Source organism: Cicer arietinum, chromosome 6 (assembly GCF_000331145.2).
Source record: "Cicer arietinum cultivar CDC Frontier isolate Library 1 chromosome 6, Cicar.CDCFrontier_v2.0, whole genome shotgun sequence".
Lineage (NCBI taxonomy): Eukaryota > Viridiplantae > Streptophyta > Magnoliopsida > Fabales > Fabaceae > Cicer > Cicer arietinum.
This window is the reverse complement of record NC_021165.2, coordinates 6,426,209-6,439,826: the sequence shown is the minus strand read 5'-3', so window position 1 is coordinate 6,439,826 and position 13,618 is coordinate 6,426,209. Positions and strand designations below refer to the sequence as shown.

The following is a 13,618-nucleotide window of genomic DNA, read 5'->3' as shown; positions in this document are numbered from 1 at the left end:
TGAAAAGCATGTATGTACTAATATTTCAAACGATGGCCGGTTGTATTTGTTTAAATTCCAATTAAATCCAATCGAGTTTGATTGTATATCAATGAAATAGATTCAAGATGTATTACAAAATAAAAATAGGTTGAATGAATATAAGTTATGATGCATATTAGATGTTATTTGAATTCAACACGAAACTCACATATTATATTTAGGAGAAACTATTTCAAAAGTAAATTGCATTTTTTTATAACTATTTTAATAGTAAGCATCATTGACCAAAGCAACAATAAATTGTATTTTTATTGTTATTTGTTTTTTTTATAAATAATTACAATCATTTTAATCTTTATCAAATTAATTATGCATGTAACAATAAGAGAATGACACATTAACACCATATCAACCTTCAGAAAATTAACTGTCAACTAACAATCATCTTATAATAATGAATCAAATTTAGTAATTTTGATATTTGAATGATTAATTTAGAGTTTTAGTGAGTCAATAAATAAAGTAAGTGCGAGTTTCACTTTTAAAGATTGTAACAGTTGTCGACCACAACCCAAGTCAAGACCGAAGTCAACAACACCTTGTTCAGTTCTGTTCCTCATTGCTTTCTACTTTCCTAAATCTTTCTTATTCAGCAACACAAATTAATTAACTCTTTTTCCTTTGCTTAAAACTTGGCTTAATCATAATTAAGTATGATACTTGAGTAGAGCTTCAATTAATTGTGAAATAAAGAAATGGCAGTTTCTTCACGTTTTGAAGCAGCCCAGAAAGCAATAAACTCAATTGGATTAGGTTTTGACATAACATTAGATATCAACTTTCACAATTGTAAAACTGCTCCACCCTTGATCTTCATCAATGCTAATCAACAAAACTACCGACATTTGGAGATTCCTGGAGGAGTTTCAATTCCAGATGTTCCAAACTCTATCAAATGTGTCAGAGGTGAATCTATTAGAATCCATTCGGATGTTCTCACCTTGCACCAGGTACTATATCTTTTCTTATTTTATCCAAATTAAACTCAATATTGTTATTTATTAAAGTATCATTATATCATTTGACAATTGTTCCTGCAGAGATTTAAACTTTGTCATTGAGGTTATAAGTTCAAACTCTTACGCTGAACTAACTTGTTATAAACTCAAACATCATATTATGTTACTTATGATTTGTTAAGTACTTCAATTTAAAACTTTTAAGACTATTTTTTTATGTGTTGTTTTAGATGTTGGAACATTTCAACCATGAAATGCATCTTGTAGGAGATACTGCATCTGGTCATTTTTGTGCTTCATTTGGATTATCTGGTCGATGTATCAAAGAATTGGGTTCTATTAAGTCTCTTGCGTATGATGGTTGGTTCATCAAACGGTATGCTGTTGAATTAGAAAGGTATCATGGTAAACTCAATGATCATGTCAAAGAAGCTGTGCCATCATCATGGGACCCTGAGGCCTTGGCAAGGTTAGATTACACCATGGAATTGGATGTGTTCATTTTTAACACTTTACTTAATCACATACACTAGATATATGTTCTATATTATATCCACCAAGGTTAGAAATAATCATGAGTTTCTCTTGCACACTTAGGTCTATATGAATTGACTTATTAAAGTTTATCTACTGACATAAGAAGGTTTCAAAAAACTTATGGAAACTAATTATGACATGTCCATAAGCTATTTTCATTAGCTCGTAGTAGATAGTTTATAAAAACAGTAAATGACTTGTATGAAAACAATTTGACTTTATTTCTATTGATTCGCACAAGGTTCATAGAACATTTTGGAACTCATGTTATAGTCGGGGTGAGCATGGGAGGGAAGGATGTGTTATATGTTAGACAACATGAAGATACATCAGATATCAATGATCCAGCTAGTATCCAAAAACTTTTGAAGGAAACAGCTAGCATGAAGTTCAAGGATTCTGCAGACAATCATCTCTCAGCTTCTGAAGACTTAAGTAACAAAAAGAAGGTAATGGACCATATCTTTCTTATGACCTTTCAATGTTTTTAATGAAAACTTATATATATTGGTTTAATTCTAAGGCAATAGTTGTAGCAACATTTGATGTCCAATATAATGAAGAAATGCTTGTTCTGTTATGCACTGTTAAATATTTGTGCTGCATTTGTCCATGTTGTGCAATGTAAAAGGCACCACACACAAAAAAATAGCTTTTTAAATTTCTTGGTTGCATCAATCATTCCATTAAAAAAAATATTCCATTGCGATTGCAGAATGTTTTTATGATACATAGAAGGAGGGGTGGAAGCAGTAAAAAAATGTATCATAGTGAATGGTTGGATACTATTGATTCAGAACCTGACATCATATCGATGCATCTTCTCCCTCTGACATCCCTTTTGTTGGGTATCCGTGGAAGTGGATTTGTGACCCATGCTATAAATCTCTACCTTCGTTGTAAGTAATACTAAGTAATAAGTTGTTTTTATGGAATTATTTGTCTTTTTCCTGCAATCCTCTTAACTATTTTTTATCTTATTCCACTTATTAATAAATAGTTAAAGATATTATTTACAAAATAATAGTTAATGTCACATTAAACTTTGAAAATGGCAAATAAGCAAGAGACGGTTAAAAAGGAATATTTGATTTGTTTTGTTGCAGCAAGTATGTGACAGAAAAGTAAATGTGTGCATTTGATTATAAGAAAGTGAACTATTAAATGTAGTGGATTATGTCAAGAAAATTGGTATATATACAAATAAATAAATAAATAAATGATTATTCAAATTGCAAAGGGAACACAATTTATCACTTTTTCTTGTCTAGCAAGCACACTGGAAGAAAACACTGAATTGTGCTCTTCTGTTATAAAGCTTATAAAATGGTAGATTGGTTAAACCACTAAATATCTCATAGGCATATAGAATAATCTCTCTCTGAAACTGATTTACCTGAACCTGCTTACAAACTGTGATTACTGAAACAGACAAACCTCCAATTGAAGACCTCCATCAATTTTTCGAGTTTCAGCTACCAAGACAATGGGCTCCTATACTCAGTGAGATGCGTCTCGGTTCTTACTGGAAACATCAAATGAACACGTGGCTACGATTTAATATCTTTGGTCCAAAGCTTTACATAAATACATATCCAGTAAGTTTTCAATCTTGCATTTTTAATGCGTATATTGCGAGCCGTTCTTTCAACGTGCTAGTAGACTACGAGTCTCCAAATGACCACTTTTGTTGCTATTAATGTTTTTGATCATTGATGGCAGGTAGATGTTGGTAATAGACCAGTAATTGGGCTGAGATTACAATTGGAAGGGCGAAGAAGCAACCGGTTAGCCATTCATCTGCAGCATCTGACTTCTCTACCCAAATCCTTACCGCTCGCAGACAATGCAAATGCCTATTTGTCTTGTGACTCGTATAGCTGCAGTTTCCATAAGAAAGTGAAATGGAGCTGCTTTTCGTATATTTGTACTGCACCGGTTGAATCAGATGATAGTCTTTCCATTGTCACAGGAGCTCAGTTACAAGTTGAAAAGAAGTGTCTTCTTTTACGGCTGCGCTTCTCCAAAGTTATTGGTGCTACACTTCAGAAGCCACCTGAGTGGGATCAATCCTGCAATATTGGCCAGTTCAAGAGCATGTCTAGGGGCGTCTTAGCTTTTGTTCCAAAAGAGGGACAGAGGGGTCGTCCGAAGCCGGGCGATGTTACCATCGGTTCTACTACATATTCTGCTGCACTTCCTGCACCTGTGAATACACCTAAGCTTCAAAGGTACGTGGACATAACGGAAATGATGAGAGGACCGGAAGATACTCCGGGATATTGGGTTGTGTCCGGAGCAAGGCTTTATGTTCAGAATGGGAAAATATATCTCCTTGTTAAGTATTCACTATTGAACTTTGTTATTATGCAGTGTGAAAATGAAGCTTCATAGTATTGCTGTAATGCTCAGTTGAAATCCTTTTCATGTTTGTTGTTGGTGGATTTGTGATGCTATGCGCCAAAAGTTGTATTCATTTTTATTTGATACCCGTTAGCCTTAGTTAATTAATTAATTAGTTTAGTAAATGTGAAACATGATTTTGAATGAAGTGATTATAGTATTGATAATTTGTTTAAAACTTATGTTTGAAATAAGTGATTTATGTGTGAATAATTTTACTCTAAAAATAAAATTGTAAAATTGTAGGTACAAATACATTTTAGATGTGATTTTGCTGTTGACACAAAATCAATTCTTTTAATATGTAAACAAAATTACAAATCTTAATAAAATATTGTAAGTCTTTTAAAATCTAAACGATTTTTTTATATATAAAATTGGGTAATACTTAAGGATACCTGACACTTGAGAAACAAAAATCAATAGAAAAAGAGTACTATGTTCCGTTTTTGCAATTGTCGTTGAACTTAAAAAATGGGCCAATTTGGGTTATTCGAGAGACAAATATTGTTCCGTATTGTTTCTCGAATCTTCCAATTCCTTTCTTCAACTCTCACAACATTAACATATTGGTTCTCTTCTACCACCGCTTGAAATGGAATTCCCTTTTTTATTTTATTTTATGATTAATAAATTCAAATTAAATTTGCTATGTCGCAACTTGCAACCAATATTCTTGCATATTCAAATTGCTCCTTCTAGGATGAGATATATCACATTTAAGGTTTTGTTTCCGTCTTATTTATCTGCTTTTATTTTTACTGCTGGACTATGGTGTAATATTATTATTATTTTTGAAGGTCTATTAGGTATGAACTTTGTGTTATGTTGCAATTCAATTATATCATTTATCTTGATTTTCCTTCATTCATTTCTTAATTTGGGGTTAATAATATGCATCACCACTATTTAAAAAACTCACTTCATATCATCTCTAAGTGTCGAAATCATCTTCACAACAAAGGACCAACTTAGTAACAAGCGCTCTTATGGATATGTATGGGAGTTAGGGCTTTGGAGGGTTTAACAGGAGAAGATTTTAGAGGAATAAGTCTATATTGGTTTTCTATTTGATAACTTTTTTAAAAAAATGGAAACAATCACATGATATATGATCATATATTTCAATTATCTTTTTAATCAATTTTAAAAATATTTTATAATTTCTTTTAAGGGTAAACAAATATTTTGGTCCCTAAATATATGAGGTGCTATCATAGCAGTATGTGGATCTATCAAATTGCAAAAATATACCTAAATTTTATGTCTTTTAGTTAGTCATCTTGGTACTCAAACATGTCTTTAGTTAGTTAGTTTAGTCTCTGAATGTGTTTTTTGTGACTCAATTTAGTCCATAAATTTTTAATAAAAGAGATATTTACATATGCATTTTTAATTTTGATACATTCACGGACAATAATGACAACGCGTCAGCGCCTCACTCAGTTCAAGGAGCAATATAGTTCTTTAATTTAGAAATGAAAAGTAAGTCTTAAACCTCCATTTTCCTCCAAAAATCCAACTCTCAAATATGCCATAAAGTAATATCCATAAATAAATAAAGCAAAACCCATTGTTTTACCATTAATAGAAATAGATAGCTTAGTTGAGTTAAGAATAGTATTGGTCCACCCACAAAAAGTTTCATTAAAACCAAAGGCGCACATAACATTTATCAGAAAGTTCCAATCAATTGTATCAAAAATCTTCTTGGTATCAGAAAATTTCACCACAGAAAGATGGTCAGCAAGAACCTTAGTAATAATTTTGAATTGAAAATTAGCTACGGCTAAAGGACGGTATTGGTCAATTCGCTCCGCTTCAGGAATTTTAGGGATGAGCACAACAACATCAGAGTTAAGATTAAGCATCATCCAACTTGTTTTGAAGAATTGAAGGACAAAATTGAAAACATCTTGACCAATAATATCCCAATTAGTATGGTAAAAGCGACCACCAAACCCATCAAAGCTCGGAGCGCTATTACCATTCATATGGAACACAACATTTTTCACGTCATCCATAGTAAGCCAGGTCACAAGCATACCATTATGCTGATCCGAAATTATAATGTGTAAAATAAATGAAAAATGTTAATATTTTGGGAACTAAATATATATTTCACACTACTAATATATTCAGCCTACTAACATACTAGTTACTAGTAACATGGTAGAAATGTGATTCTAAACTTCATAAAATAAATTTTTTTAATATTGGCTCCTTTTTTTCTTGATGGCAGGTAGATGTAGGTAGTAGACCAGTAACTGGCCTTAGATTACAATTGGAAGGGAGAGGAAGCAACCGGTTGGCCATTCATCTGCAGCATCTGGCTTCTCTACCCAAGTCATTACCACTTGGAGGCTATGCAACACTTGCAGACAATGTACCAGTTGCAGACACCGCACATGTTTATTTGTCGTGTGACTCGTATAGCTGCAACTTCCATAAGAAAGTGAAATGGAACTGCTTGTCATATATTTGTACTGCTCCTGTTGAATCGGATGATAGTGTTTCCATTGTCACAGGAGCTCAGTTACAAGTGGAAAAGAAGTGTCTCCTTTTACGGCTGCGCTTTTCCAAAATTATTGGTGCTACCCTTCAGAAGCCACCTGAGTGGGACCAATCCTCCAATCTTGGCAAGTCCGGGAGCAAGTTTTGGGATATCATTTCTTTTATTTCCAAAGAGGGACATAGGGATCATCCAAAGCCTGGTGATGTGACCATTAGTTCTGCTAAAGATTCTATTGCCCTCCCTGCACCACTAAATACACCTAAGCTTCAAAGATATGTAGACACAATGGAAATTATCAGAGGGCCAGGAGACACTCCAGGGTATTGGGTTGTTTCCGGAGCAAGGCTTTCTGTACACAATGGGAAAGTATATCTTCTTGTGAAGTATTCACTCTTCAGATTTGTTACACAGTCTGAGACCAACCCTTCCTAACAGTGCTTTAATGCTCTGTTGACCTCCTCTTGAAATTTGTTGGGTGCCTCACTGCCTGCAGAGTTTTTTGGATTTGGTGATGCTTTGCGCCAGAAGCTGTGTAGGTTTTTATTGACACCTTCAACATGTGTATACGACTGAGTGTTTGACAGCAGTTATTTGTGATAAAATTTGAGTTTGTAAAATTGAGTTTGAGTGAATGGTTTATATTTAAAAATGCGGACTGGGTACTAAAACACGGTAAGCGTACACCTAAAATCTAATCAACACCTTGAGAGTGATAAAAATAGAGAGGGTGATGTGAATGTGATAGATATGATATATTTGTGAAGTGATAGAAAGAGAGCTAGAGAGAAAATGAGGTGTTGATCGGGTATTTGAACATATGAGTTGTAATATTTGTACCCATTAAATTTTGTAGTTAATTACTAGTTATACTCCTTGAGATAATTACCCATCACATGGTAGCTTTATTGTATCTATTGGGTCCTATACCCATTGTCATCTCCACCCAGATGATAAATATGACAAGATGGTACACAATGTAATTAAATGACCATATTAAATATGTTTACACGGAGTGTAAAGTTATTAAATTGATAAATAAAAAATATGAATCTTATACTTCAATTTTACCTTTATTAATATCTGTATATTAGAGACCCAAATCCTAATCACTTTAACTTGAGCTTTTCAGCTTGATAAACCCCTTTTGTTGTACTCATCCCTTTTACTTTTTGGGGTGAGCTTTTAAGAATCTTTTCTTTGTCTTCATGATTATATTTCTTACTTGGTTGTCCAACTTTTTCTCCACCATCCCTCCTGTAAAACAAAAGCAAAAAAAGTCAAATCAATGGAGTATGGACTAACAAAATCAGCATTATCTGGCAGCCTAAAATATGGGTCTAACCTCGGAACACAAACCTTAGGTGCAAAAACATGAATAACAAACCAACAGCAGTGGCACCACCCAAGACTGATCTTAGCAGTAGCTTCTTTTGGAGTTTTGATTTTGAAATTTCTACACACCCTTCTTCTGTTTCAACTAAATTATCGAAGGAATGCATGCTCTCATCTTCTGGTTTTACTTTTTCCTATATAAAGAAATTGCAAGACAGACTCAATTTGCATAACATAAATGAATTTAGATAAGCATGGCTGATATAGGATAAAAACTCAACACTTGCCTTAATATGCACCACATGACAGGTTTGATGACCATCATTGCATTCAAGTTTTGAGCTCTGATTTGTTGTACCGCATCTAATATGACATTCATCTTCATCACAATAGGTATGGGCTACAACATTATTGGTTATCATGTCTAGTATTCCCTGACGTCCATCTCCAATGCCTTGAGTCGTGACACCTTTGCCAGAGGAATCATTAGTGTTGTCACCTTGAGCATTAGATTCAAAATCCAAACAACCATTGTTTAGTTTACCATCAGTATCACTGTCCAACTTAACAGCAGCAGCACTAACTATACTTTCCTCGTTTGGCATGCAAGACAACGTAACCTTGGACAACAAGACTTCAGAATCCTTTTGTTTACACGGTGTAGTTTCCTTATGATCATCCTCCAAAACACATGAGGAACTTCGGATATCTTTTGCTCTATTTGATGTCATAGCACATTTTCCTTTCTGATCCCATTTACAAAACTCAGGCAAATAATAAGAGTGACAGGACAGAAGCTCCCCGGATCGGTTACAACTAGCATTATCCGAGCATCTTGAATCAACTCGAGACTCCCTGTCTTCATATGCTAGAGACTTTTTCTGTAGAGTTGAGGTAATGCGGTTGCTATGAGATAAAGCTCTATCTGAAGAGTTAGTATTGCAGAAGTAACAATCAGGAGAATATAATGAATGCTCGATTTCCTCAAATGTATTTACACTGGAAGGGATACCGTATGCCAATTCCTTGCATTCCGTTATGTCTTGAGCTTCATATTCTCTTATCTCGTCCCACTGATCATTCTTGTAACTGTGCAATTTAAAGGACTCATTGTTATAGACATCGTTCTCTGCATCAAATAGATCTCCCAAGTTCAGTGGTTCCCTTGTCAAACAGCTCATGCCAGCTTCTTGCAGAACCTCTATACTGTCAGAAACATCCAAAAATCTACCACTTTCAGTAGGATGTGGAGTTGGGTTTGAACCGTGAGAGCTAGCACTTTGATGTACATTTGGTGTACTATATTCTTCACCAATTATACCAGTGTCTTTTTTACTTTTTGCATATGATGTAGCATCTACAATTGATGTTTTGTCATTCGTAGGAGTCCCGATGACGGAAGCATTATTTTTTAACAAAGCATATTCAGAGTAATCGAAGTCCATGATCCTACTTTCTTGGACTTGCTCAACTCTAGTATCTAAATGAGACGTCATACCAATTAAGCCAACATTTAGATCTCCACAAGAAGATGACGGCCAGGTCAGCTTGCAATCATGTTCATGCTCTATATTATCAGGGCAATGGTATTCCAATGATTCCATTGAAGATAACAATTCAAAATCATCGTTAGAAATTTCATTTCTGTGTTGATTTTGAATATCCAATTGATCTAACTCTTCGGACACAAAAGCATTTTCTCTGTAGTTTATATCTGACTTATAATCATACAAGTCATCAGTATGTATGTCATGTAATTGAAGAATTGTATGTATGATTTCTGTATCATTAGTTGGATTGGAATACAGCTCGTAGTCTCTGTTGGAGCTTGTAACTGAGTATCCCTACAGAAGCATCAAAGAAAAATGATTTGGTAGAAGTACAAGGCACATGTGACATTAACATAGAAGCCTATTCATTGGAAATTTATTCACATTTATTTAATGATTGTTAATTAGTTAGTGAAATCAAGGACATACCCGATTAGATTTTCGTCTCTCATACTTCTGCGAGTGATGGTCAGAAGAATCTGCGAGGACGTTTTGAGACAGCTCTATGCTTCTCCGGATGCATCCAACAAAATCCTTAGGCATGGCTGCCATACATGTAACAATATCAAAATCTGGAACCTGTTGCCACATTTTGACATTAGCAAAAACTACATAACCAAATATAAAGGCAAGTGAATAAAGATTATGAGGAATGTCATGAAACTTCCTTACATTTATATTTATAGACCTTGATTTTTTCGAGAATGAGCGGATACACATACAAACTCTTCGAGTATTTCTTCTCTCAACTACATCTGATGGAGAGAAAAGGTCAATCCCAGTCAATCCCAAAATCTTACAGATCTACACATTAGAAGAGACTTGAATTATTTCAATATTCTGTTATTTATATTTCTTTACACTATTCAGAAGTTCAAAAAATAAACAAATAAAATGACAAATTTGTGTCCTCAAGTTAATTTGTTAAAAGGAAAAGATATGTATTATCAAATAGTTTACCTTCAGAAATGAATCAACATTAGAATAAGGCCTATATATCCCACTGTTCCTCTTAGAAGCAAATGGATGATTTTTGTATGCTTTAATGTGCCTAAGATCCATATGCTTTTCCAACAGCAATTTCCACATAACTTTTGACACTTGAAACCTAAAAAACGATTTAATTGTAGTTAGATTCCAAGCAATATGTATGTATGTGTGTGTGTGTGTGTGTGTAATGCCAATGCAAAAGCTTTTATAACACCTTTTTAGTTTAAACTCTAATCAGAACAAGAAAGTAGTTCCATCCTTTTAATTTCTTTCATGAGGAAGTGATTTGAATCTTACTGTAAAAGTATAGCATAAGCACATTACAATTTGCCAAATGCCAATATCTTCCGGAATTCTATATGGAATAGAACTATAGCAATATCATAAGAACATTTACTCACAAATATTGCATATGCAGGTAGTGGCAATAAGTTCCTCTCCAAATTTCCTATTTTAATGAAGTTTTATCCACAAAATTACCGATTTCAATTATATACTAATCAAAATTAACCGCATGAAAAAATCATGTGATGTGTTTCCTATTAACACTATTTGTATGACTATTCGTTGATATACTAAATTATAATAATAATTTAACATATGATTGCCTATATAACAAGACCATAGATCTTTATGCATTATCCAAAAAAAAATTGTGGACATGGGTGCTATGAGTATCAATCTAATGCCTGTTTGATTTGCACTCTAAAATCAATTCTTTAAACTCACTCTTAAAATATTAAATCTACACACATAAGTTGAACTCAAGTTCTTCAAAAATAAATCCTTCCCATATATGCAAAGCTAGCTAACATAATTATATAATAAAAAAAAAGTAAATACTTACAACAATTCTCCATCAGCAAGTAATTCTGATATAATGAGTTGCTCATCTAATCTTATATGCAACACTTCTCCTACCCATATTCTCGTTTGATTCTGTAAGTTAATTGGAAAACAAAATTCAAAATTCAAAATTGATATTGTTATAATGAACAAATGGCATCATCTACAAATAAGTGAGAAGAAAAGGGAAATTAAACAATCTGTAATATATAGCAAGAATAAGTAAATAAATACATAATTAAAAAAACCTGCAAGAATGCATCATCGAGTTGACGGAAGGTGGATTCGGGTGAGGAGGAGATATTAATATTAATATTATTATTATTATTATTAAGAAGCTGAGTGGTCGTGGATGGAGATTCTTCTTCACAAACCATTACTATTACTAATACTCCGAACGCAAATTAAATTAAATTTTGTATTATTAAGGTATGAACTATGAAGTGGGTCACATTACACATAAGATAAGACACACCGGGGATTCTTTCTTTTCTTCCATTCCAATGAACGTTTGGGTCAACATCACCTCTTATGTTACCCATCTATCTTCTCCATTCTTAATCTTTTTTTTTTATTATTAATAATTATAATTATATACTCTAGTAAAGCGTGCTGTGTGAACACTCAAGAGGTGTTACTGTTACTTACGAATAATAATTAATAATTATCATGTCAATATAATCATTTCCCTTAATAAATGCCATATTTTGAGGAGTTACTATCGTACTAACTTGTAAGATTTTTGGTTTACATTTTAGATTTTTTTTTAATTCAATTGACCCGGATAAACCGCAACTCCATGGATGCCTCTCACTCTCAACTTTTACTAGGATTCTTTATAATTAGGGGAGTAATGGTACATAAAATAAACAAAATATTGGTTCTATAAATAACCCACTCAACATTCCTTTTTTTTTATTATTTAGTATTTATTAGTTGAATTATTGAGAATTTAATTTGTGAATGTCTACATTAATTAGTTAATAAATAAATCTGAAGTTTTGAGTGGATGAAGCTTGTTCAGATTGACTTGCAATTGCGGGTATGAAGCATTTTGAGCTTTCATAAAATATGGCATTAAAGGTAACAACGTGGTTGCGAGGAAATCAGGCATAAAACATGAATGTAGCTTTCATACCCCACATCACATACGTGTACCTTCTTCCATGGACACATCTTCTCCTTCGATAATTGCCTTTATGGCCGTTTCTTCGCGGAATCAAATTTGATTTTTGAAAATATTTTTTCAGAAACATAAATATTTTTGTTGTTTTCTTTTTTACGCGAATACTTTTATGAAAATTCTAAATGTTCCTAGCTTTTATAATAGAATCTTTTCAGGAACATAAATTTTTTTATGCGGAACTGAAATATTTAAACTATAATTTTTCTGGAATACTTTTGTGTTTTAATAAATTTAATTTGAGTTTAACTTTTTTCTAAATTAAAAATTGAGTTTAACTTGAATTTTGAATTTTTTGAAATATAAATTAAATTTGATAGAGTAAGATTTTTTTTAAGAAAAAATCGTAAAATGGATATTTGGGGTAGAATATGTGTAGGGTATACTTACAGGGATATGAAGTAAAAATTTCTAAAATTTGATTTAAAAAAAAAAGAAAAAAAAAAGAATTCAACCCAATATGTCTTGAATTACCCGAACCCCACTTACTTACACCTCTCAATCAGATGAGCCCACAAAACATACTGTGTGGAAAGTTGGATTTTGTATCAATTTAACTTATATCCCTAAAAATGATTAAAAAAAAACAATTTTGTCTCTTTAATTTTTATTAAATTAATGATAAAATAAATTACTCTAAAATTTTACCCTCACTAAAATTTTCAGTAATTAATTTTTTTTTTCTAAATATTCAACACAAACTTTATAATTATCGGAAATTTTAAGGCATAATTTCTGGTAGTAGACATTATTTATTAAAAATTTCGTTTTACTCTATCAGAAATTTGTGTATTGAATTTTTCGGTAGTTAATTTTACTCTACTGGAAATTTAAATTTTTGAAATTTCCAGTACGTAGTATTATTTTTTTGGAGAACTTTTTTTAACTCTTTTTTTTTTGTTTATAAAAAAAATTTGAAGTAAGGATGAAAAAACACTATTATGTATAAATTTGATTGAATCATTCGCAATTGATCAAATTTTTTAATCACTAGAAGCTTTCAAATCATGGGTAAAATATAAGTCATTACTCACTCTGAGATAAAGATCGAAAATAGATGAATTAAATCAAAATTAGTTATTGATTGTAATAGAGGTGGAAAATATAAATCAAATAAAAGTAACTCAGATATTTCAACTAAAAGGTGTGACTGTATGTTTAACGACAGTCCTCCTATTAGATTGTGTAGGAGGTTGAATTAAAGAATGTTCGATGTTTTTGGTTCCTATAGTCTTCACTGAAAAAAAAATTAAATATGAAA

The 13,618-nt window shown here is 32.4% G+C and overlaps 3 protein-coding genes across 10 annotated transcripts; 2 read left to right on the top strand and 1 right to left on the bottom strand.

The window, feature by feature from the left end:
* The first annotated feature begins 522 nt into the window (after window positions 1-522).
* Window positions 523-4,123, top strand: LOC101497636 (MACPF domain-containing protein At4g24290-like). Its single transcript, XM_004503818.4, has 6 exons — window positions 523-992; window positions 1,232-1,470; window positions 1,780-1,987; window positions 2,254-2,437; window positions 2,970-3,136; window positions 3,261-4,123. Exons 1-6 carry the CDS (start codon window positions 738-740, stop codon window positions 3,930-3,932), a joined length of 1,725 nt encoding a protein of 574 aa, XP_004503875.1. The 5' UTR covers window positions 523-737; the 3' UTR covers window positions 3,933-4,123.
* A 1,873-nt stretch (window positions 4,124-5,996) lies between these two features.
* On the bottom strand, window positions 5,997-12,024 carry LOC101496555 (uncharacterized). 8 transcript variants are annotated; one of them, XR_189960.4, is made up of 9 exons: window positions 11,423-12,024; window positions 11,176-11,267; window positions 10,299-10,446; window positions 10,011-10,142; window positions 9,768-9,917; window positions 8,076-9,632; window positions 7,799-7,982; window positions 7,525-7,710; window positions 5,997-7,006 (listed from the first exon to the last, which is right to left on the bottom strand). XR_189960.4 is itself a non-coding variant. In XM_004503815.4 (9 exons), the coding sequence occupies exons 1-8, from the start codon at window positions 11,549-11,551 to the stop codon at window positions 7,563-7,565; spliced, it is 2,526 nt and encodes an 841-aa protein (XP_004503872.1). In that variant the 5' UTR covers window positions 11,552-12,021; the 3' UTR covers window positions 5,997-7,006; window positions 7,525-7,562. The 8 variants fall into 8 exon arrangements, 5 of the variants coding, with proteins under 5 accessions (XP_004503872.1, XP_073225933.1, XP_073225934.1 ...); XR_012163469.1 differs by having other exon boundaries at window positions 5,997-6,984; XR_012163470.1 differs by having other exon boundaries at window positions 5,997-6,943.
* On the top strand, window positions 6,025-6,888 carry LOC101509531 (MACPF domain-containing protein At4g24290-like). The gene is made up of 2 exons (XM_004503856.1): window positions 6,025-6,033; window positions 6,184-6,888. Exons 1-2 carry the CDS (start codon window positions 6,025-6,027, stop codon window positions 6,886-6,888), a joined length of 714 nt encoding a protein of 237 aa, XP_004503913.1.
* Window positions 12,025-13,618: the final 1,594 nt, after the last annotated feature.